Source organism: Dermacentor albipictus, chromosome 7 (assembly GCF_038994185.2).
Source record: "Dermacentor albipictus isolate Rhodes 1998 colony chromosome 7, USDA_Dalb.pri_finalv2, whole genome shotgun sequence".
Classification (NCBI taxonomy): domain Eukaryota; kingdom Metazoa; phylum Arthropoda; class Arachnida; order Ixodida; family Ixodidae; genus Dermacentor; species Dermacentor albipictus.
In genome coordinates, this window is record NC_091827.1 from 25,092,545 (window position 1) to 25,114,193 (window position 21,649).

General features: G+C 42.1%; 1 protein-coding gene across 1 annotated transcript in view; it reads right to left on the bottom strand.

The window, feature by feature from the left end:
* Positions 1-125: 125 nt before the first annotated feature.
* LOC135919250 (exportin-5-like) overlaps positions 126-21,649 on the bottom strand; it is a 42,158-nt gene continuing 20,634 nt past the window's right edge. Inside the window, exons 18-33 of the mRNA XM_070521774.1 lie at positions 20,764-20,870; positions 19,847-19,939; positions 19,097-19,196; positions 18,149-18,214; positions 17,959-18,077; positions 16,953-17,053; positions 16,075-16,168; positions 14,878-15,014; positions 14,178-14,275; positions 12,818-12,864; positions 11,767-11,858; positions 10,075-10,208; positions 9,136-9,240; positions 7,570-7,782; positions 5,285-5,383; positions 126-4,370 (exon numbers count right to left, since the gene is read on the bottom strand). Coding sequence (XP_070377875.1) covers positions 4,227-4,370; positions 5,285-5,383; positions 7,570-7,782; positions 9,136-9,240; positions 10,075-10,208; positions 11,767-11,858; positions 12,818-12,864; positions 14,178-14,275; positions 14,878-15,014; positions 16,075-16,168; positions 16,953-17,053; positions 17,959-18,077; positions 18,149-18,214; positions 19,097-19,196; positions 19,847-19,939; positions 20,764-20,870 — 1,749 coding nt within the window. The 3' untranslated portion in view covers positions 126-4,226. The remainder of the gene's footprint in view (positions 4,371-5,284; positions 5,384-7,569; positions 7,783-9,135; positions 9,241-10,074; positions 10,209-11,766; positions 11,859-12,817; positions 12,865-14,177; positions 14,276-14,877; positions 15,015-16,074; positions 16,169-16,952; positions 17,054-17,958; positions 18,078-18,148; positions 18,215-19,096; positions 19,197-19,846; positions 19,940-20,763; positions 20,871-21,649) is intronic.

The following is a 21,649-nucleotide window of genomic DNA, read 5'->3' on the forward strand; positions in this document are numbered from 1 at the left end:
ACGCATGCAGAAATTTTCGCGATTCATGGATTGCTGGAACTGCACACTCAAGGTACTTCATACAAAGGTGCGCAAGTTGACTTGACAAAAACCGAAACGCTTAAAATCTTAGGCGTGGAAAACGATTGACTTCAGATGCTTTATTGCAAGCACACATGGCTGTATTAACACACCACTGTTCCGCAGCTGCAATGATGAAAATGCAGAAACATACTGCAGCAACGCAGCTCCTCAAATCGAAAAAAACAAGGCCAATACTTGCACACACGTTTAGACACGATTATGAACAGGGTGGGAAAAACTACACGGCACGTGCATACGACAGTCACACAATTCAGCAACAACAAACTCGCCCGCAGCTCTATTATTATCACACTGCATGTTCTCCCCACAGGACTAAAGCACATCCACTAAATGCGTTCACTTTTACAGGTTCTCCTAAGGTCACACACAACAATGGCTTATGTCAAAAAAACAAGAATGTACAAAAATATGCTTCTATTGCAGATGATACATAGTGAAAACATCTGTAAACACTTGAATAATGCTTAACATTAATAAAGAACTGGTAATATCTGGGAAGGAATTTACAATGAAACCTAAACAACTGCAAACAAAAAATTTTGCCAGACTGGCTGGGTATATATACTTGTCTATGAAAAGTCAACACAACTTCAGAATACATCAAAACGATGTGCCCAACGGCTTATCACCTCATAATTTATGGGCTTCAACCTCCCACATACTCTTAATACGATGAAAAAAGAAAGAAAATGTTAACAAAACTAAAATAACGTCTCTTCCAATAAGAAATAATTTCTTTGCAGTCTTAGTGCGAGTTCAGAAATTGAGTGCTGCGGAAAAAAACACAGTGAAGTTATTAGTACAGGTAACTGATGAACATGGAAATATGAAGTGACATGCAGCCCTGCAGCTCAGAAACATGGCAATAGCAAACATGCTGACTTATTTTTATCACTTTTTTCTTATGGTAGTTTGGTATGGCATTATTTCCTGCAGCAATAAAAAAACTGTTCCAAGCTTCATCTATCGCTTTCAGAATGAACATGACTCAATGTAAGATAAAGCAGATAATTCTTCCCAAGGAACAACTGCCCACTGAATGATCACTAAGAGTAGGAATGACATGTTCCAGTTAAGTTATGACTATGTTCTTAAACTACAACACTGCATGCCACAGCCTTGCTCATCTGTGGTCACTTGTGCTGATCTTTTATTTATGCATCTGTGTTGATTACCATCCTAGTGCATACACCAAAGCTGCACGCCAAAGTTGCCAACCTTCTGACATCACTCCTTCGTCTTTTCACAATTGAAACAATGTCTCCTCGGTCTCTTCCTCGTGTGTCCCAGAAAGTTTTGTGGATAACTGTATAGATCTTTCAAGGACTTTAATCGCTTGACAGATGTGATGCAGGATAAAAAATGGTCTGAGTACTTTCACAACTGGCTTGATGCGCGTGCATTAAGGACATATATCAAAGTACTTCAATAAGGGCACATTTCAAAGTACTCTTGCTTTGGATGCACACACAAACACAGTTAAGACCACTCAATGGAGCACTTCAAGCTGCCATAGCACCAACCAGTGGAGTAAGCTTGATGAGGGCATGTTACATAGCTGAAACCTAAACCCAACGTTGTGCGCGAGACACCTGAAGAAGTGGTGACACGACTCACCCTGCAACACTTTTGAAGTTCCGATCACACAATGAATGTAGCACTTAAATTTTACCTAATTATGATTAGAGGTGCTCTCACAATCTTCACTTTTCGGCCTAGTTGTTAAAACATATCATGTTTGACCTTTGTATGTCGCATATGCTAATAAACTTTAAATTTAAAACGGAATGCCTGCCACCTATTCAGTAATTCCCATGTTTGATTGGAAATAACAAAGAGAAGGAAAATGAAAAGCGGCTCTTTTCCATAAGTTGCCAGCCAGGTTGGCTCAAGAACCATAACTTTCTTGAAGTGTGATCCCTGTAAAATTCAAGTTAGAATAGAGGTCACGAGCTTTGGCTTGGGCAAGTCATTCATTGACAAGCAATTTTAGTGTTCTGGCAACACCCCAACAGCTCAGCTTCAATATGTGACCCTGGAAGACAAACACCATCTGACAAGGATGCACAGTGGCTGCTGCAGCAAGTGTGCTAGAGGAAATGAAGGCTGTAACAAATTTCGGGCACTAAGTTAGCTTGGTACCTTATCTTTGTTTTAATATATTTCGCATAAACACATCTTCAGTATGACCAGACGCAGATTCATTGAATAGCTTTCTTTGACTGTGAATGGAGCAATTCGAGTACCAAGTTTTGTGAAAATAATTTCCTTATCAAGTTCGCTTAGACATGTCATTGTAGCTATCACAAAATTTGGTACATGAGCTGCTCTGGTTGCATTCTAAAGAAACCTTCACTAGAGAAACTGCGACTCCAATTGCCAGTAACTCAAATACTTCACACAATTAAAAAGACTGTGTTAGGAGGTGGCCTAATTGATAACTCAGTGATCATCACAGCCCCATCTACATGCTCTGCAGACAAAATAAACAAAACTCGTGCATCAGACAAAAAATTACAAAAGCAGCATTTCACGTCAGTTCGAGAAATGTGCATTGAATATGCAAACAAGTTGAGTGTAACAACGTGGATAATCTTATACAAGTGAATTATTATAACAAGGCATTTTAACTTAATATTCATCATGGCACGAACATAGTGGTGCTAAGAAAACATGAGGTGTGGTTTCATAACCACTTCGAAAGAACCGTGGTACAGGTGAAATTGAGCGCATGTCTTGAATGCAAACAACCCTTGATGCATTCATTTCATTCACGACTATCCTTTGGTTATGTCATGAACTGGCCCAGCACACCAAAGCCTAGCTGTAAACATATGGACTGATTGAATCAGATTCCAATGGAATTCCTTTGCAAAACAAAAAACGAACTCTGTGCTAATATTCCAGAAATATCCCTGCAGCCGTGTTTAACAGCAACTATATTCTGCAATGTGACATGCAAAACATGTTGACACAGACCCTTTGCCCTGTGATCAACCTTCAATGCATTCCCTCCATTGTAATCTTTCTGTACAAAGCTACCACTTCTCTGCAGGCAACTTTCACATCTGCTTCGTGACAATGCTACTGGTTCAAAGCTACTGAGCTGCCACACAAAGTAACGTGAAGTTGGCCATTCAAAATTCGTTTCAAGATGAGAAATGGTGATCTGTGACGAGCTATCACACCTACTGCACATCTAAACTCTTACCCTAGTGACTACTGTCAGCACCTTAAGAGAACATCTAAACCATCCAGAAATCTCAGTAGAACGACATTTCCCAGCAATCACACGTTGCGTGTGACATTCAGGATGTGACGGCACAAATTCTTTAACTTCACAGAGTTCACCCTAGATAGAAAAATGCGGCATGGGCATCTGTGTGGGTTACTTCAGCCTGTTTTCAACAAGCATGGAAATGACGAGAAGTAATGAGCATTGGCTTGGCTTGGCTGATTCCTTGGTGAGCAATATCGCTCTTTCTGGCTGCTGAAATGCTTTTTTTTTTACAAGAAAGCCACTGCTATATGTTACTAACAGATGTTCTATAGAGAACGTACAAAGCAATATCTATCCCCAGAAATGTTGGGAACACTTTTAGCTGTCAAAAACTTGCAAGTTTGCAAGTTTTATTTTTTTTTGTAAACTGTCATCTGCTTATTCAATGATAGCATTGTCCACAAATGGCAGCGCTAACGCTTTTTTATAAAACTGTTGTGTGAAGGACTGTCAAATTAAAACATGTGTAAGATTATGTGCAAATTCGTGGCCAATCCTGTGGCAACACCGACAAACAAGCAAAAGGGGAACTGAAATGAGCAGACGAGAATAAATCTCACAGAACCAGACGAATTCATCAGCTATATTGCAGTACGTGAGTCAACAAATGTCATTCCAGAGCCTGCACTGTTCATTGCTTCCATGGTCATCGAACAACTGTAGCGCTAATGTTCCAATGACTGATCTCTCAATAAAACTCCGCGGCAAAATAATAGCATCCCAGATCAGTCGGCGCATGCAGAAGTATCACGATCTGAAGGTTTCACGGTTCATGATGAAACCCCATGCTTTGTCCCGTAAGTAGAGAAATGCGATGGCCTAAGGCGAGGAATGTCGCAAGCAGATGACAGAAAGTGGGCATTTATGCCTGCTCCTGGCCAAAGAGGGTGGGCAGGCCGGCATTGGCCACGGCATCGTCTTCTTCTACAGCCATCTTCTGAGGCCGGAACATTGGAGGCAGGTTCATAATCTGGATGGCTGCCTTGAACTGTTGACCAATGCTCTTCTACATGATGGAAGACAGGAGAGAAAGAAAGAGAAGAAATGTCTTAAAATTTTGTATGACTCATTTACACAGGCTGTGTTAGTTCATCCCCACTGCAATAAGAACTTAAGGTAGAAAAGATAGAGAGAGAGAAGGAAGCCAAATAGATAAAGAAGGCAAGACAAGAGAGCAATGTGCAAATAGATCTTCAGCAGAAATACTAACTGAAACAAAATTATGAAAAAAATATTTTTACACTGATGACATAGCAGTGCTTGGAACTTAAAGTACTATCATCTTGTGCAGTTTTGAATGAGTTCGTCTTCTGCAAGGTGTTCCAGAACATGTGCTTGAAATTGAGAAGTAATCTTCTGGCTCATATGTTAACTAGTCTAATTCCTAAAATTACTTGTCTAACAGCACCTTGAGTCATATGAATATACATGACATTGTGGTAAAAGCCATCCTTAGGAAATCTCTCAATTATCTCATCTTCCCTATACCTAAGTAATTTTAAACACATTTTCTGAAACATCCTGTACATTGACCTCCTTGTCAACAAGTTTCTACATGAGTAATGTCATACTGCATACTACTGAACTGCTATGGTATTGCTGCACACAATGTGCCAGGCCATGCAAAATGTAATGTCATGTTTTCACTCTGTTTTCACTCATGCATGTTTTCAGCCATGCTTATGTTAACAACCATATATGTCCTCCTAAAGTAATGCCTCCTGGTTTCAAGATGAAGTAAGAGAAATTTAACATAATCTAGAAACCTGAGGGCTTGCCTCTCCAGACTGGCAACACTGCATGAATTTGCCGACACACCAGTACAGTTGATGAAATGACTTACAGAAATTACTAACTACCAACAACTTGTTGCCTTTGATGAGCCGCTACAAAGTGGTAGCAGAGAACTTGCCGACTCACCCCTATGATAGGCGAGATTAGCCTTTTAAAGAGGTCCTTCTTCTTCTTCTCGGGCAGGGCTTTCCCGTCGCCTGGGGGCTGGAGCTTAGACTCAAAAGCCTGCACATCAATTTTGAGCGTTTGTGGATATCAGTTCTTGGGCGTGTCATTGCTGTAGACAGCAGAGGTTAGAGTTTCTGTTTACTGAAAGCGGAAGAACCTGTTAGCACATGTTTTTGCCAACCAATAATTTTATGTGGGCCTTATTAACAGTGCAAAGAAGACTCTGACACAAGAGAAAAAGACAGGCTATGTGATAACTTCAAGCTATAGTTTATTCCCCAAAAAAGCACTTCCTTTAACCGTCGTCACAAAATCACCTAAGCAAAGAAAATGAAGGAGTGTGCATTCTCAAAACACCAAAAACACAGCCTATCACTCCGTTGTGCCCTCAGAAAACAAGAAAACTGAAAACGTGAAACCAAGAACCAAGAAGCGCATGTGCCTGCACAAAGGTATAGACAATATTAAGTTGATACTATGGGTATGCAAATACTCGAACATCACTGAATCAAATTGAATACTGAATGTTTTAATGATTCAAATTGAATATCCACCATTCGGTTTTTCTAATATTTAACATATCCGGTGCAGAGACCCACACAGTGCGATATTGTGTGCGCCACGGAACCCTTCGTGCTTATTGCCGCCCAAGCGTTTAACTTCGTTTTTGGCTCAAAAGGAGCATCGAGCGTGCCGCAGATGGGCAGCCTCAGCTGAAACGGTATTGGATTTTGTCACAGCAAGTGCTCCTTAATATTGGCCTGATGCGGGGATCGCACCGCATCCTGAACGCTGTGATTCACAGAACATCATGTCGGCCAGGGCCCCTTGTATACATACAAGGTTCGTCAGGGCCAACAGGACCGATTAAAAGATAATGCGACGTGGGCAGAGGGAACGGCAACAAAGGCAGCGCATATCTTTTAAAATGCTAAAGCATGTATGAAAATTGGGCCAATTATCCACCGTACGCTACCGTCAATCCAACCCGCATGCATGATCTCGGGACTGATCACTGATGAGTCACTTGTACGAACATATTTGTGGCGAGCATTCCGTGACGGCATGCGGCCTGTTACCACATTGGCCAAGGGCAAATTTTCATGGGCACACTGCCTAGGCCATTAGGCTTAACAGCGCTAATTCGTGAGGTGTTAGCAACTTAAGTTATGGTTTGGTGCCAAAGTTTGCAGCCAAGTGACACTCCAAAAGTCAACAAGGGAAAGCGAGTGCATAAGATGGCAATGAAGTTGTTCACAGCCGCTATCTTTGTGAGCCTCTTGTTCTCTACACTGTTCATAGACACACATCGATCTCTTTTTGTAGCTACAAGACTAGTTTTGGATTTAAACCACGGGTGTGAAAGTGCCATGTGACTGGTGCGCGGACGGCGGATGAAGGAAGGCGGGTTGCCTAGCACGAATTAGTTGCAACTGTTGAGATTTCAGAACCTTTGACGGGTGGCAAATCACACCAAACCTGACAATGAAACGGCACAGATGGCGCCTGCTCTTTACTGTCAACGCCGGCTACACGCGGTGCGGTGATCAAGTCATGTTATGTTTGGTCCTTTGGTCTGTAGAGCAGATTGGTCTAGGTAACCCACCTGCCGTAAAGGATAGGGCTTCTATAGTTTAGAGACCAACTCAAAAGCAAAACTATCTAAGCAATAAATAAAACATTGCCACGAAACTCAGGTCCACTATTAAATTGAGAACCTCGTAGGTATTCAGCACAACAGAACGTGACTAATTCATTAGTTCCAGAGGAAAAATGGCACTTGCTTTTATCAATCAAGATTAAACCGATAAAAAAACATTTTCCAGACCTTCGTATACTAGAAATGAACTGTAATCAGTGCTGGCCCAATAGTTTGGCATTCCTTTGTACGAGAAGAAACCATACCATATGTATCTTGATTTCTCTATGTGCCTAAGTTACAGATAGCTTGCTACATTATTGTTACGCATTGCTACAAGACTCCCAAGCATGAGCAGCACCATATTTTCTTGCCCAAAATTTGTAAGCATTAAATTCTGTGGAATATTTTCTGATATTCCATGTTCAATTCAATATTCACCTTTTTTTTCTTGAATCGATTCGACATTGGATTCAAAATCTACTATTCGGTATTTCCACACCCCGAGTAGATATTATACCCATCTTTTTTCTTTTTTGTCAAATTCTACTTTTTAGTAGGTGTTATCAAAGGGTGGCTAATAGACGTGTGGCCATTGTCTTACCTCCAGGGCCTCCGGAGTGCATCCCGGGATCTGGAGCAAGGTGGTACAGAGTCCGGGAAAAAGAGGCCGCGCGGCCTGGTACAGGGCCAGGCCGAGGGACACCAGTAGTGTCTGGTTAATGTCGTGCTCACCGAGCACCTGCAGCCCCATCAGCACGCACCGGAGCAGGTATGCCGCACTGCCTTCGTCTCGGACAAATCCGTGCTCAAACATCTGCGAGGGAAGGCCATGGGGCCAGTTTAGCAGTAGGGTGGCATAGCAAAGCACGGTCATGCAAAGTACTGCTGTGCCTTTTGCCGTGCATCTGAACAAGGGTGCGCAACAAATCATCTCCAGGAGACATGAAAGTGAAATGCAAAATGGATGTACGGTGAGAAATAAACCACGAATATAAACAAGAGAAACAAATAAGAAATTAAGTAAGTAAATAAATAAATAAGGATGGTAAGAGATTGTTCAATCTATACCTGCCAACCTGTGAGATTTAACATTCGTAAAAACCCCGCAAGCAAGAGGGAGTTGAGGTATGGAAGCATTGTAGCATCCTTAAAATCTTTGCCCTGAGCACATACCATTACTGGTATATGTTAGCACTTTATATTGATTTAACTTCAGTTGCAGGAGACAAGCAGCTACAAGCTCAGAGCACCAGCAACTCAAAAAACCCGTGACTCACAACCAACACATTGTCTTTAGAATGCAGTGACTTTTTCAGCCATCTTCCTGTTGCCAATTTCACCAGCTTCAGGAACTATACTGAACAAACTTCCTCAAACCAAGTACCCCACTAGCATACAACAAATAGCACTTCTTCAAGAAGGTGGCCCACTCATGATGATGCTTGCTACGTATGGCTTTCACAATGCTAAGCACGAGGTTGCAGGATCAAATCCCGGCCGTAGTGGCCGCATTTCGATGAGGAAGAAATGCAAGAGCACCCACGAGACTTGCATTGGGTGCACTTTACAGAACCCCAGGTGGTCAAAATTATTCTGGAGTTCTCCACTACTGCGTGCCTCATAATCAGTTTGTTGTATTGACACACAAATCCCAGGAATATTTTTAAGAAAGCAATGCCAATAAAACATAATTCCTGTTTTGCATGCATTTTCCTTTTCTGCAATCTTGTGTCACCTTATCTATCAATGCCTCTAAGAGTTTTTCTTTTTTTGCAAACAAATTATTTGTTGTAGAACATGACACAACAGTCATAAAATTGTAGAATTAGCTCAAATTTGTAAAATTTCCAAAAAATCCAGGAGAGCTGGCAGTTATGTAATTGGCAACGAGACCAAAATTGGAAAGAGTGAAAAAGAAAAAGTATGTGTGCATGCATGCATGTGCATGCAGACATGCACGCATGCACATTCAAAAACTGGAAAAGCGATCGCTGTCCAATGGCTATGAACTGATCTCCAATAAAGCCCTGCTAGTATTGTGTTTATGTTCATCACAAAGGTTCTCCGACAGAAAAAAAATGACGTGGCTTAAGTAAACAACTCTGCAGCTCTGTCTCTGGTGCCTTGAACTCATAAGCAGAAAGGACAATGAGCAACCAGTACTCACAACTTTCAGCAAAGGCATGCTCAGCTGCAAGGCCTTGAAGGATGCAGCTGTGTCGGACCAGTGCAAGGCGTTGAACACGGCCATCACGATGGGTGAGCACAGCTCCTGCAAGTGGTGAGAGAGGAAGAAAAACACAATTCAAGACTGCTCACATGACTAAACAGGCTGATTTTAAACTATTCATTTCACCTCCCAGTGCCAAACGCAAGACAAGCGACTTGAAAGAAATGACATGCGCATGCATTCCTTTTGCTTTCAAGCCTCTTGTCATGTGTTTGACAACTTCATTAACCATGGCAAGTCCCTCACACTGTTGTTATTCCTGACGTGTTATTGCAAAAAGGTCAGCAGGCAACAGGTAGCAGTTCTCAAGCTCACTGGGGGCATGAGGGTGCGGATGGATTCATTTTTACTTATTTATTTACAAAAATTTTAAAGCTGAGTGTCTAAGACCGAAGCTTGACTGTATACAGGTTTTCAAGTGCACTATTTCTGACACCAAATTATGAAAACAAACAAGAAGGAAAAGTATGCTTTGAGCTTGTGAAACGAAAACTATATATACAAAAAGGCAAAAAAAAATGCAGAAGCTCTTCGAACCACACAAGTTATTGTTTGGTTTGAGTCCAACAGCACGTTTTCCAGACTACAAAAAACAAAGCTACAAAGAGTTCACATGAAATCCATATGAAATGCTTATATGAATTGCCATATTACCCATTAGACCATGAGCTTCCCAGTGACCCACGTTGACGGGAAAACGGTTAATGACAGGCACAGATAGATAAGGCTGCCATCTGGGCACCTCATCTCATGATAGTGATCAATGTGATGATGGTACAAGCACTGCAGCAACGGCAAATCACTGATGGCACTCGTGTAAATGAAGCTATACGAATAGGAGCCCCGAACAAGCGGGCAAATCAAAGGAAGCCCCACCTCTGTCTTGAGAATCGTAGCTCCAAATGCAGAGATCGCTGCGGCGCTTGATTCCACCTGTTTTCCTTCCTGGTCCTCGACCATGCTGTCAAGGCTGGCATCTTGCTGTCCTCGCTTGGTCAACAGCACGGCTGCTGCAGAAGTCAGGATTTCGGCAAGAACATACGGTGAAAATTTGCTGCCCCTTTCCCATGAAACAAGAGCCAAGCAGCTGGCTTCCTATTAGCCAAAGCTTGCTAGCTTTGGCTAGTCATGAGCCAGTTGACGTTGAATAGCTAAAGCTTGCCAGCTTTGGCTATTCCCTAACTGGCAACTAATCTATCACTAACACTCATATTTTTAGATACTTTGTTTAGCGCAATACAACGGACACAAGAAAGGCGACAGGGCAAGCGCCTTGTCCTGTCGCCTTTCTTGTGTCAGTTGTATTGCACTAAAGAAAGTATTTATGGATCCACACCAACTAGCCCGCCAACGCATTGTGCTGAACTATCATATCTTTAGCCTACACTAATAGCCAAAACATGGCAGCTCTTGCTAGTCACTAATTCACCACTAATCTATCACTGGCTAGATCTAGCAAGATGACCTGTCAACATGGATTCTGATACGTGGCTATCCACATGTCAATTTCAATGTTACGTAAATTTCAATGAGGCTAATCTAGCTTCTCCTTATGCTGAAGCAGAATGCTAACTGGTCCTCAGTAAATGATGTGACAAGTTGTCAGCCTTCAGTTCATATTTTCTTCCCCAATAGACTTGCACTACAGCTAGTGAAGATTTCTGCGCCACCGAAGGTGCCGCGACACTGTCCACATGCACATTCTAGTGGTGTTAGTATTTACAAAAGCGATGTACAAGTTTCTGCAAGAACTACAGTATATGTTCCCACATCTCTTTGTATACTGACAATGAGTTCTTTTTCCTCCATTCTATCGCATTGCTCCTTGACAGACACTGTGGACGTCTTTCATGTCCCCACTTGCATATCTCTGCCTAAGCAGCCACCATCTTCACACAAAAGTTGCATTTTGCATAGAAGAGTTGAGTTAGTAGTACGTAAAAACAATGCAATACAGGCATTTAAAGCACTGTTACCAAAATTGTGATGTAACCATTGATTGCTAAAGGGGCACTACTACTACTACTACTCCAATACAGCCATGATGCTAGCGATACAGTTAGAAAGTGTATAACAGCTGTTGCTGTAAAACTGGCAACTAAGAGTACTGGCTTAAATGGGCTCCCAAGTATTCGTAGAAAACATACCACTTTGCAATAACCAAAATGGTCACTAGATAGCCCTAACTAGCTATCTGGAAACTAGAAGTCTTTAGATAGCCAATTTATGGGGAAAAAATGAGAAATTCAGTTCTCCAAGGCCACTAGTATGGGCTTTTTATCAGTTACTTCCATGCCTTCTGTCCATTCAAGTATCTCGCAAGGCAAACAGATCCTCGTCGTCCCAGCTGACTGCACTGCCCAAATGCGCATTACATCGGAGGCAATTTGGGAGTAACACAAACAGCTCCTGCACACGGCTCAGCTTCATAATAGCAATTAACAATTTACGTGTTGCTTCTAAAGTTGTTCCAAGCGACCACCCCATACATTCCCTGCCCCTTGTCCTTTGCCCGGTCGATACAAGCGCGCTTTATGGACACGCGCATGTAAGATTGCCTCCACTCACCCAAAACGTCAAGGTATTCACGTGATAGCAGACGGTTCAGCTGGTCGTCCAACAGTTCCTGTTCCTCAGTCATTTCTGTCTCATAGTCCACGCTGATGCGTATGCACACACATAAAAAAAAAAAAGAATGACGAGAAAAATTAACAAGAGCACATGCTCCCAGGAAGCTATAGGAAATGCATTCAGGCTTTCACCAAAGAATTAAAGGTTCACATATGGACTAAATATGTTTCGATACGACCGCTTTGACTCTTTGTTAACCACTGGTGATGACTGTTACCATGTTACCAGACGTGGCTGCCATATTACAGTTCTTGTACTACATGTGGAAAATTGTAAACCAGCTACTACTGACTATCTTCTTTTATACAAGACATGAGTTGACAGAAAAATGGAGGTTTGAAGTTACCAACAGTAACTAAACAAAAGATGTTGCTGGAGCTGATGTTTTGACAAGGGCGTTGACAAAGAAAAGCTTCCTTATAGAAACGCTGGCTCCAGTGACGTCCCCTGTACGACAACTTTGATGTTTTCCTTCGCAACACTTCAACACTAAAGAAAACACCCAACCTTGATTTCTTTTGCACATTTAAAGAAGCAGTGAAAACTCATGTTTCTACTGACTTTTCCTCCCAAGAACCAAAGGGTTCACTAATCAAGCAAAAGAAAAGTTAAGAAAATACTTTTTGAATAAACATTATTAAACTGCTTTCCACCTGAATTTGTCTCAATCTTCCAATTTTTTCTAGAATACATTCAATAACATAAAATCAGTCAGCCTTTAGCAATATTTGCAAGTTTTGTCACCAGCATAGTCATCATTTACTTAACATTTATTATTATTATTACTATTTTTTATGGGGTTTTAAGGGGCCTCAGCTGGGGCATTACATAAGGAGGAAGCAGCAACAGAAAACCTAAGTGAGCAATCTTTTGTACGAAAATAAACATAGTTCCACTGAATAGAAAGGTGCATTCATAGTGTCTACAGGTATGAGCACAGAAAAGAGCTACATATAATTTGGTAAAGTAAAACAGACGAAATTCTTACCTATTACCATATTTGAGCCTGAACTTCTCCCACTTTGCATTGAGTTTCTGCAAGACAGTGAAAAACAACAAAGACAATGCCATTTCATCTGACACCAAGTACAGTGCCTACTATAAACAGGTCTATCTTCTTTAGTACGAGCTCCCAGGAAGCAGAGATTTTCATTAGAATTTCTGAACTTGAATAAACTACAGTGTGAAACAGAATTACGACTTATACATAACGAGAAAATGCACACACCTGGTAATGCCCGAACCAATATGTGACAGAAGCGGAATGCGAGCAGATGTACTGTACGACCCACTGGGACCCAACATTTTTGGGACTGATTAATTGCAGCTCAGTCTTCACTTGAAGGCCTTGCTAATGATCTTTTACCAACAGAGGTCTACGTAACGGTATTATAAAGTCATTAAAGTCACTGACAACCGATTTTTAAGGGCCCGGTTTTTTGTGGCGCAATGCAAAGCTCACCCTAAGTAGTGTTTACACCTGCAGCAGTTACTTCCCAAAGCACGTGGATATTTTCTAAAAAGAATTTTTCGATCTGAGCAGCCTCTAAAAAAAGTAAGAATCCCTCCTCCAGCAACGCTGAGAAGTGAGAGCAATACTGATAGCCCACCTCACAAATTGTGAAAGCCGCCCACCAATCTGCTTTGAAAGGAGTGAGTGCTACTGTGGTGAAACACCTACGTTTCGACCTTTTCAACCACATTTGAAAATAAAAAGCTGGTACAATAAGTTTGCATTGCTATACAGACATCTCTTATATTTGTACCATGCTTTCCCCCAAGTAAACACCTGCGTAATGGCTGGCTGGCCCCCGTCGTTGTTATTCCGTCAATAGACGAGCCAAGCAAACTCATCGAAAAAGAAGACGAAGGCAGCGGCACTTCTCTGCTCACTGCAAACAAAGGCCTATCTGCACATTGTAAGTTATAAAACGTTATAACCATTAAAAATTGTACTGCATTTCAACACTAATAAAAACATGAAGAACCGCGTAGACTAATAGAAGATCACATCATAGACCTCTTATGCATCTTCATTATTTTTCTATATGGGCCGCCAAAGGTCATTTGTCGCGACTTTAGTGAAGAATTATCAATATAAATCCACGTTTGATGAGAAAAACATGGATGGATTTAACCAATACGACAGGCAATCTTCCCCTAAGCAGGATTATCTTGATTCACATTCTGAGGGGTTGTCTGTCCCTTTAACTCAAAATGTTTAGGAGCAGATTTTTGTGCTGTTGTTGGTAGGCCTCACTGGCAATGACAGAAACAAATGTAGATAGTCTCAGTAAATTCAGCCTCTCTTCCACGCCCAAAGGAATAAAAGGCAACACTTGACTAACCTGGAACACAAAGGGAAGCACGGGCTTGAGCAGGGGCAACACAACCGCAGGCTGAAGCTCGGCCGGACAGTGCTGCACGAAGGGCCTCAGAAAGACGCGTGCATCAACAGTTAAGGAAGAAAATCCACCTCAGCAGCCGGCTTAGGCCCTGAACGTAATTTCATATCAAACGTTCGGCACAATTTCAAGTGTTCTGTGTGCTGTTGCACTCCATGTGAACCTTCTTTGAAAGCTCAGTTCCTGCATAAGCACACATTAAAAAAAGAATGTTGCTCTTTCTTTGTACTTGATACCTATTCTAAGTGTTTGTGCATTTTGACTGTCATGGGCTTTGGAGCAAACAATTTCTTTCTTTCTTTTCTTTTTTTCCAGGACCGGCACTATGCTGAATGCTTCTTCTTAGTTTGAGCAGATTTTTACAAATTCTATTTTCTTAAGCTGGGTTCAAACAACAAACCAGTTCACTGACTGCCTGTTCCCAGGCATGCCATGGCTGTGCTGCCACAAACCACACCGCTAGCATCATTATCAACATCATTGTGTGCAAAATTATTCGGCAGGATCGAGTCATCATTGCTTATACGCATAATTCGGTGCATCGTGTGAATTCAGCTTAAATTGTAATGGCAACTATAGTGAGCGTAAGGCCTGTAACTGGAAAACATAAAACATGACAAAGTAGCCACAGAGGCAAGGATATGCAAAATGGGTCGCAGCCTGTAGTCGGGAAGCTGGTCGAGACCTGCCAGCACTCCATTGACAAGCATTTCGGGTAAACCCGGAGTCTGGTAGTACTCCGGGCCCAGTGACTGTCCCGCGTTGCCCAGGATCTGCAAGCTGTGAGGTTTCCCATAAAAATGAAGCAAGAGGAAAGAAAAAAAAAAGAACTCGGTTTGTGGCATGAACACCGAGGTTTCCAATGCTCGTACGCCACTTCAACTAGGGCAACATAAGGATCACGCATTGTGTTGCCTTAATTAAGAGGAGGCCTTACCTCGGGGCCTACTCCGATTTCCCAATTCAAACACATGTGAAATGCAGAAAATGCTCTCATTCGACAACCATTAAACCCATTTGAGTGAAACTTGTTGCGATTAAGAGAGGAAGCTTAATTCTACTGACTGTAAGAACATTGCTTTCTGTCCTTCATCCTCGGCTGGCATGACAGCACACCTTCGATATCACCTGTATTAGCCACTTGCTGAAACAGGCAATCAGAAATTAATATACCCAACTTCATACATAACTATGAAAGTACTGTGGTCACAGAAGTTTCACCTTACGCAATTCCGAATGCAGCTGCTTTGAAACTATGATGCTTTCCTGTGGAATTACTACCTCACATGTTATAACTACAACTTATGAATGTAAAACATACGTCAACTCATGTATTATTTTGGCACCTTCGTGCTGCCAGTGTGCCAAATGCAAGTGGCAAACCGTGGCCACTGGTCAGAGAAATAATTTCACTCTGCACGTTCCGTGGTAAATGGACTCAGGAAGGCGACATCCACCATGTAATAAATACACCTGTTTTCTAACATAAAAGGATGCGACAGTGTTTGATCGAATCACGTGATGCATACATGTTTCTTTTGGCAGTGAATTTTGGTCGCGAATTTGACCAGTGAGGCAATTCTCTCTAGCCTCCGCTGCTAGAGAGTCTTAGCTAGCCTTCGTTGATGTTGCATGCGAAATTGAGTAAAGAATTGGAGGAAAAGAAATCCTCACATAATATGGCCCTTGGCCTATGGCTCCACAAAAAAAAAACACATGGCTGTAGGAACCACAGCCGTGCTAGCTTGTATAGACAAAAGCATTATGTGCTAAACCAATGCTACCTAAGATTCTAAAACCAAAGTGCGCATAATTTCTGCCTTCATTACAGGTGTCATACCAATAGTCTTGAAAGTTGAACATGAAGCTCTTTGCACGGTCGACAGGCTGCTTTGAACCCGAGGTGTCTGATGAATCACCATCGGCTCGAACACCTGAAACACACAATGGAGCGCAACACAACCTTCAGGACAGGGAATTCTATTCTGCTTGGAAGTACAGCTCTGAGAATGCCTAGCAACACAGGCTGATTCAAGGACAGAAAGCACATCTTTTGAATGTTGTTTCCTTGTTTTTCTGAAATCACTTACATTGTTCACTTATAAATTATTTATATGGTAAAGACTATGAGTGCCATATGTTGAACGCAGACAAAGAAAGATAATGCAATCGCCATCCGTCAACTCGTTCCTGACAGGACTGATGAGATTGAACGAGTTATCTGGTGGGTTAAACAAGATGCAGAAATAAATTGCCGAACACACGGCTCTGCGACTTGCTGACCTCGTGGTTAGCTTAGACGGCAGAGCGACCGCCTGGCAAAGGCGTTGGTCCCATGTTCGAATCCCGGACCAGGATGAATTTTTCTTCAACTGCGAGGCTTTCTTTCTGAGAAACCCGTATGAGTTGTTTTTTATAGCTTTGTGTTACAATTCAGGCGGATGTCAACGTTTTCTTTTCATCACTTGGCAGTATTTGCCCCACTCTAACACACCCCCAAATCAAACATGCGCCTACAGTAAGTCAGCAACTGATTCATAGTGCTGCCAACTATGCTAAAAGTCACACAAGGGTTTCACACTAAGCCAGGAACTATGCTAAACACCACACTTAGGGTTTCACACTAAGGCAGAGACTATGCTAAGCTTCACACTTAAAGTATCACGCTAAGGTAGACCGACTGGACTGAACTGCTGCTTCAGTCAACTTCATACTCACCTAGGATGCAATTCTTCTCACTGTCGTGTATGTCGAGGGCTGGTGTGAATGCCGGATGCACCCTGGCACGTGCTTCTGGGCTCCATAACTGGTTGTAAGTCCTGGAAATTTCAAGATCACCTTGCACTTCAGTACGACATGCAATATGTGCCAACAACCGGTTCTAATGGAACAGGTTGCGCTTGATATCATCGTTCTTATATGTAGGGCAGTGCATGCAGAGGGCAACGACAACAACAACAAAAAAAGAGGCCTTGCTAATTTCACCGCTGATGAGAGGCAATGGCACAAGAAAAGTTGCTTCATCACATGTGATGTGAACATTTCACGAGATGCTGCCTATCGTGCTTTTGACAATTTTTTATAACTTTTCAAAGTGAGTGTGATAGTACAAGTAGATACTCAGGGTGTGAAATGTTTCCATTGGTGGAGCTGAAAATTACTTTTCTGTCCCTCTTAGGAGAGGAAGTGCCACAGCTGGAATGACCTGGCCCCTCCCTCCCCCCCTTGCTCTCATTTTTCTTGCCACTTCTCTGGCTGATCGTAGCTCCTCAGGTACTATCTATGACTGTACACTGAAAAATTTATACATAAAGTACAAAGAAGATGTACAGGATCATGGACCTTTAGAAACAATTAGAGATTCAATGCACATTTCATTACCCTCCATTGCTTAAGGTGCCTTTCAGACATGCTGATGAACAAGGGGAATGAAAAAGTCCAAATTGCAGAGTGGTGAAGCTTGTGCAGAGTTGTACAGAAGAGACTGCAACAAGCTAGTGTCATTTATTGGTTCCAACAACTGGGCAAGTCTGGTAACCTTGAATGAAGCAAGAAAGTAAATGAATGGGAAAACAGAGACACTAAAAAGCGCTTCATCACATCTGCACCTTTCCCTGCTTAGTGTTTCTTTGCCCATACTTTCAACAATGCTTCACTTACCACCCTGAGTGTCAGCATGCCTAAAGAATGTGCGGACAGGAGTATCTTATAAGCCAAACCTCACCTTAGTAATTGAGCCATGATTGGCAGTAGTGACACTACGTAAGGTGTTGCTGGATTCCGGAAATATGCAGCATGATAAGTCTCACTGCCTTCGCAGTAGAAGCCCCCTTTCTTGGCCACCTATGAAAAGAGTCATGAAAAGACCGTGTTTATGAAACAGGCAATGCTGGGACCTAGAGCGGCATGCTTACCTCAACGTCGTCGGGACACCGGCACCGCTTGATGACAGCCATGAAGATGTTCACACAGTGCAGCAGCTGAAAGGTGTCATGATGATGACATGCACTTATGTAAAGCGTGGCACAGTGGGACATGTAACAGATGTGCATGTAAAGGCTTGCTTTAGGAGCTTTAGGAGCCAATGACACTAACACGCAACACAAATACTGCAGGATACAGGGCACTATATTGTCTTGTTCTGTGTCCCGTGCTATAAATTAAGTACCTACTAGCTCACCTAGTAGCATTATAGTGTGACATATTTTCTTATAGATTTATTTACAACACCTCAGGTACCCCAATATTCAGGCTTTAATGAGGAAAGGGTCATTTACAGAAGAATTATAAAGGTACCAGAAATTGTACAAAACAATGGATATAAATACTATAAGTACACAAAACAAACCCATACAAGTTGGTAAAATGAAGATAAAATAACGGACTTAAGGTCCGTAAATGCAACAATAGAGAAGTAATAAATTAACATAAATGAAAAGGCAACTAAACAGAAATAGATAAAAGAATGTGACAGTGAACAGCAGAAAATAAACAGAACAGTCAAAATACATTTTTAAGAAATGCTAATAGAGCACAGAGTATCAGCATTGGACAAACTGAAGAAAAAAGCAATTGACAAGACTTCAAAACAGAAAATGAATGTATGAATGTATGTATGAATGAATGTAAGAGGCATGACCAGATTCTGCATACACACATGTTAATAAGTAGATTGTGCATTCATAAAATCAATTGCTAGAGAAGGCAACATCCTAATCTTTTAAACAAGGAGGGAGTGGTCCCAAAACGTCAATTTTTTTTCTTCTGCACTGCCTTCCTTTGGGATCAAATGCTCATTCATGTTTGACACTCAGGAATAAAATTTATTGTACTTGAGACATCTACAAAAGCCAAGTGCTAACCTGGGAGCGGTTGTACCCGCTGCTGTCCTCGGCCGTAGCCTCCACTGGTGCTTCGGTGAGACCGACAAACGACATGAACGCTTCAGGTGATGATGCCACCCTGAGGAGGAGGACGCTCATGAGCTCACTCAATTGGCATGAACTTTCTATGCAGTGCATTATCAGTAGGAACACCCAGACGTCTGCACTAAACATATGCCATGAATCACACGAGCTACAAGACGCATTTGGACTCTGGGATAAAGTGCTGCCTGTATGTTCCTGGTTACAAATACACTTTGAATCATCCTGTGCAGCACTGGTCTCTACTAGATATCGTGATCGGCTTTTGGAGACTGAGTACGACGTATTATTGTGGCACTGCTCTGTGTGTGTCATTTCATATATGATCATATTCATCACAAACACCATGCGGTGAGTCACCAGCCAAGCTCCTTTGGCTATTTAAGGTAACCACATTCTCTTGTTATCAACACCAAGCCTACAAACTTATTATGTTCAATAGACCTATAAGTGTACCTAGATGTTCTTGCTAATATTAGAAGGCCGGTTCGCCTTTATTTCAAGAGCTACCCCAGTGAAGAGGGACTGCATGGTGTTTAGAAGTAGTCGAAAGCAGGAAGAAAGAAGACGCCTTTCTGCACAATATTCATTCAATGAAAGCCTTTGGTTGGTTCAAACACAGCTGGACGACAGAGATAACGAGATAAGAAAAGAACAAGGTAGGGGGCGTTGCATGAAAAGACTTACACTTTCATTTCATCTCTCGCCAATATGGCTGTGGCAGGCGAAACAACTTCAACGATGAACTTGCATTGCCGCTCGTAATCGTTAAATTCATTGCTGCAAAGAAAAACGTGCCATTGAAACGTGGGTGCCAATCGTACTACTACATCAACTGTACCTAGAACAAGCCAAAATACGACACTGCATTTATCGAAAATCCACAAGCTGCAATAAACAGGGAAAATGGAGCTGGAAGAGGACCATTGAAGAAATTAGCATTTTTTATTGATTATATTCTGTCCTCAGCGTCGACTGCACCAACTGAGTAATCAGGGTGATTACATGAGCAGGATGCTGCTAAGGGAATGATGAAAGATTTTTGTTCATAACCAAACTGGAGTAGACCTGTGTCATTCCCAGGTCAGCGAGTGAGCAAAGGGTCAAATCCTCGTCACTGTTTATTATTAGAAACTGTTCTGTGCAGTTGGCAGGAAGTGCTTCGCTCTCGCAGCCATGTATTTTCCACCAAGAAGGACCTGGAAGGACCTGGACATCAAGTCACACCAGACTAAAGGTATACCAGAAACCCAAAGATACCTTTCCAGTTTTTGTATGTTCTTGGCTGCTGTGTCACATCTGTTGGTCCCAGTGCAAAAGACGTAGGTACCTAGCTTCCTGTCTGTCACACTTTACCAGCCATTGTTCTTTGCCTTACAGCCCCCTGAATGATGTCTCAATGAGGTTGCACTGGTTCGGAAAAGAAAACAGCTCGAGAAAATGGTCCTACCCAAGAACACAGTGCGAGCGTAGAAGTACCATACAACGACTAACAAGTGTCTGATTGCAGAAGTGTTTAGAAAGCGAGAATACCACTCTAGAGCCGCCACAATAACATGAAAAAAGAATTAATGTACATAGTTAAGGAGGCAGTGATTCGTTACCTCAAAACAAGCAGTGCTTCAATGAGAGTGCACGCTTCGAGCTGCGTGATCAGTTTGTCTTGTGTTTGTATCCTTTTCACTGAAGAGTAGATTTGGTCAAAGCAGGGCTGCAGAATCAAGGCATCAACAAGAAGTTCAGGTTAAGAATACTAGAGCGTAAGGCATCACAACTATACAGCAAACAACATAACAGATTCTGAGTAAACAAAAGCTTTACAGTCGAACCCAATTTAATGTACAGGCGCTAAAAGTAGTTCAATATGTTGGGTAATCTTATATACCCATACTTGCCTAAACGAGTGAGAACAATCTTTTGCGATGTGCTCGTCATATGTGGATCTATCACCTCCAGTTGAGAAAAGAAGCCAGGAAGGAATCCATTCATTGAAAACAGTGCTATGTGTAGTAGGCAGCAATTTTTACCTGTGCCTTAAAACGTTCCTCGACATTGTTAAGAATGGCGCTTTTGATGTGCGAGATTGCGTAGAACTGCTCGAGTACGCTTTTCTCAGTGTTGGCACAATACTGGAGCATCACTTCCACTGCAAAAGTGTGTCTCTTGAACCGTTGTGTGAGGTGACTCCCTACCTGGCAGTGGATGCCCCGAGTTTGACATAACCATTGTCCAGTTCGTCATGAGCGAGTTATCTTATTTGATGCTCACTTTGCACAGCCTGTAGCAGCAAACGACGGCACATTTAGGCCATCGCCTATTAAAAGTGTGCAGTACGCTTCCAACGTCATTACATCACACGCATTGTGAAACAGATAGGTGAAGATGTTTATCACAATGGGTTGGCGGCGATAGCTGTAAATGGTGACGTGAGACAGCCTGTGAGGAGATTTGCTGAAACCGAGTGCATGGAGGCATTTTCATGTGACACGG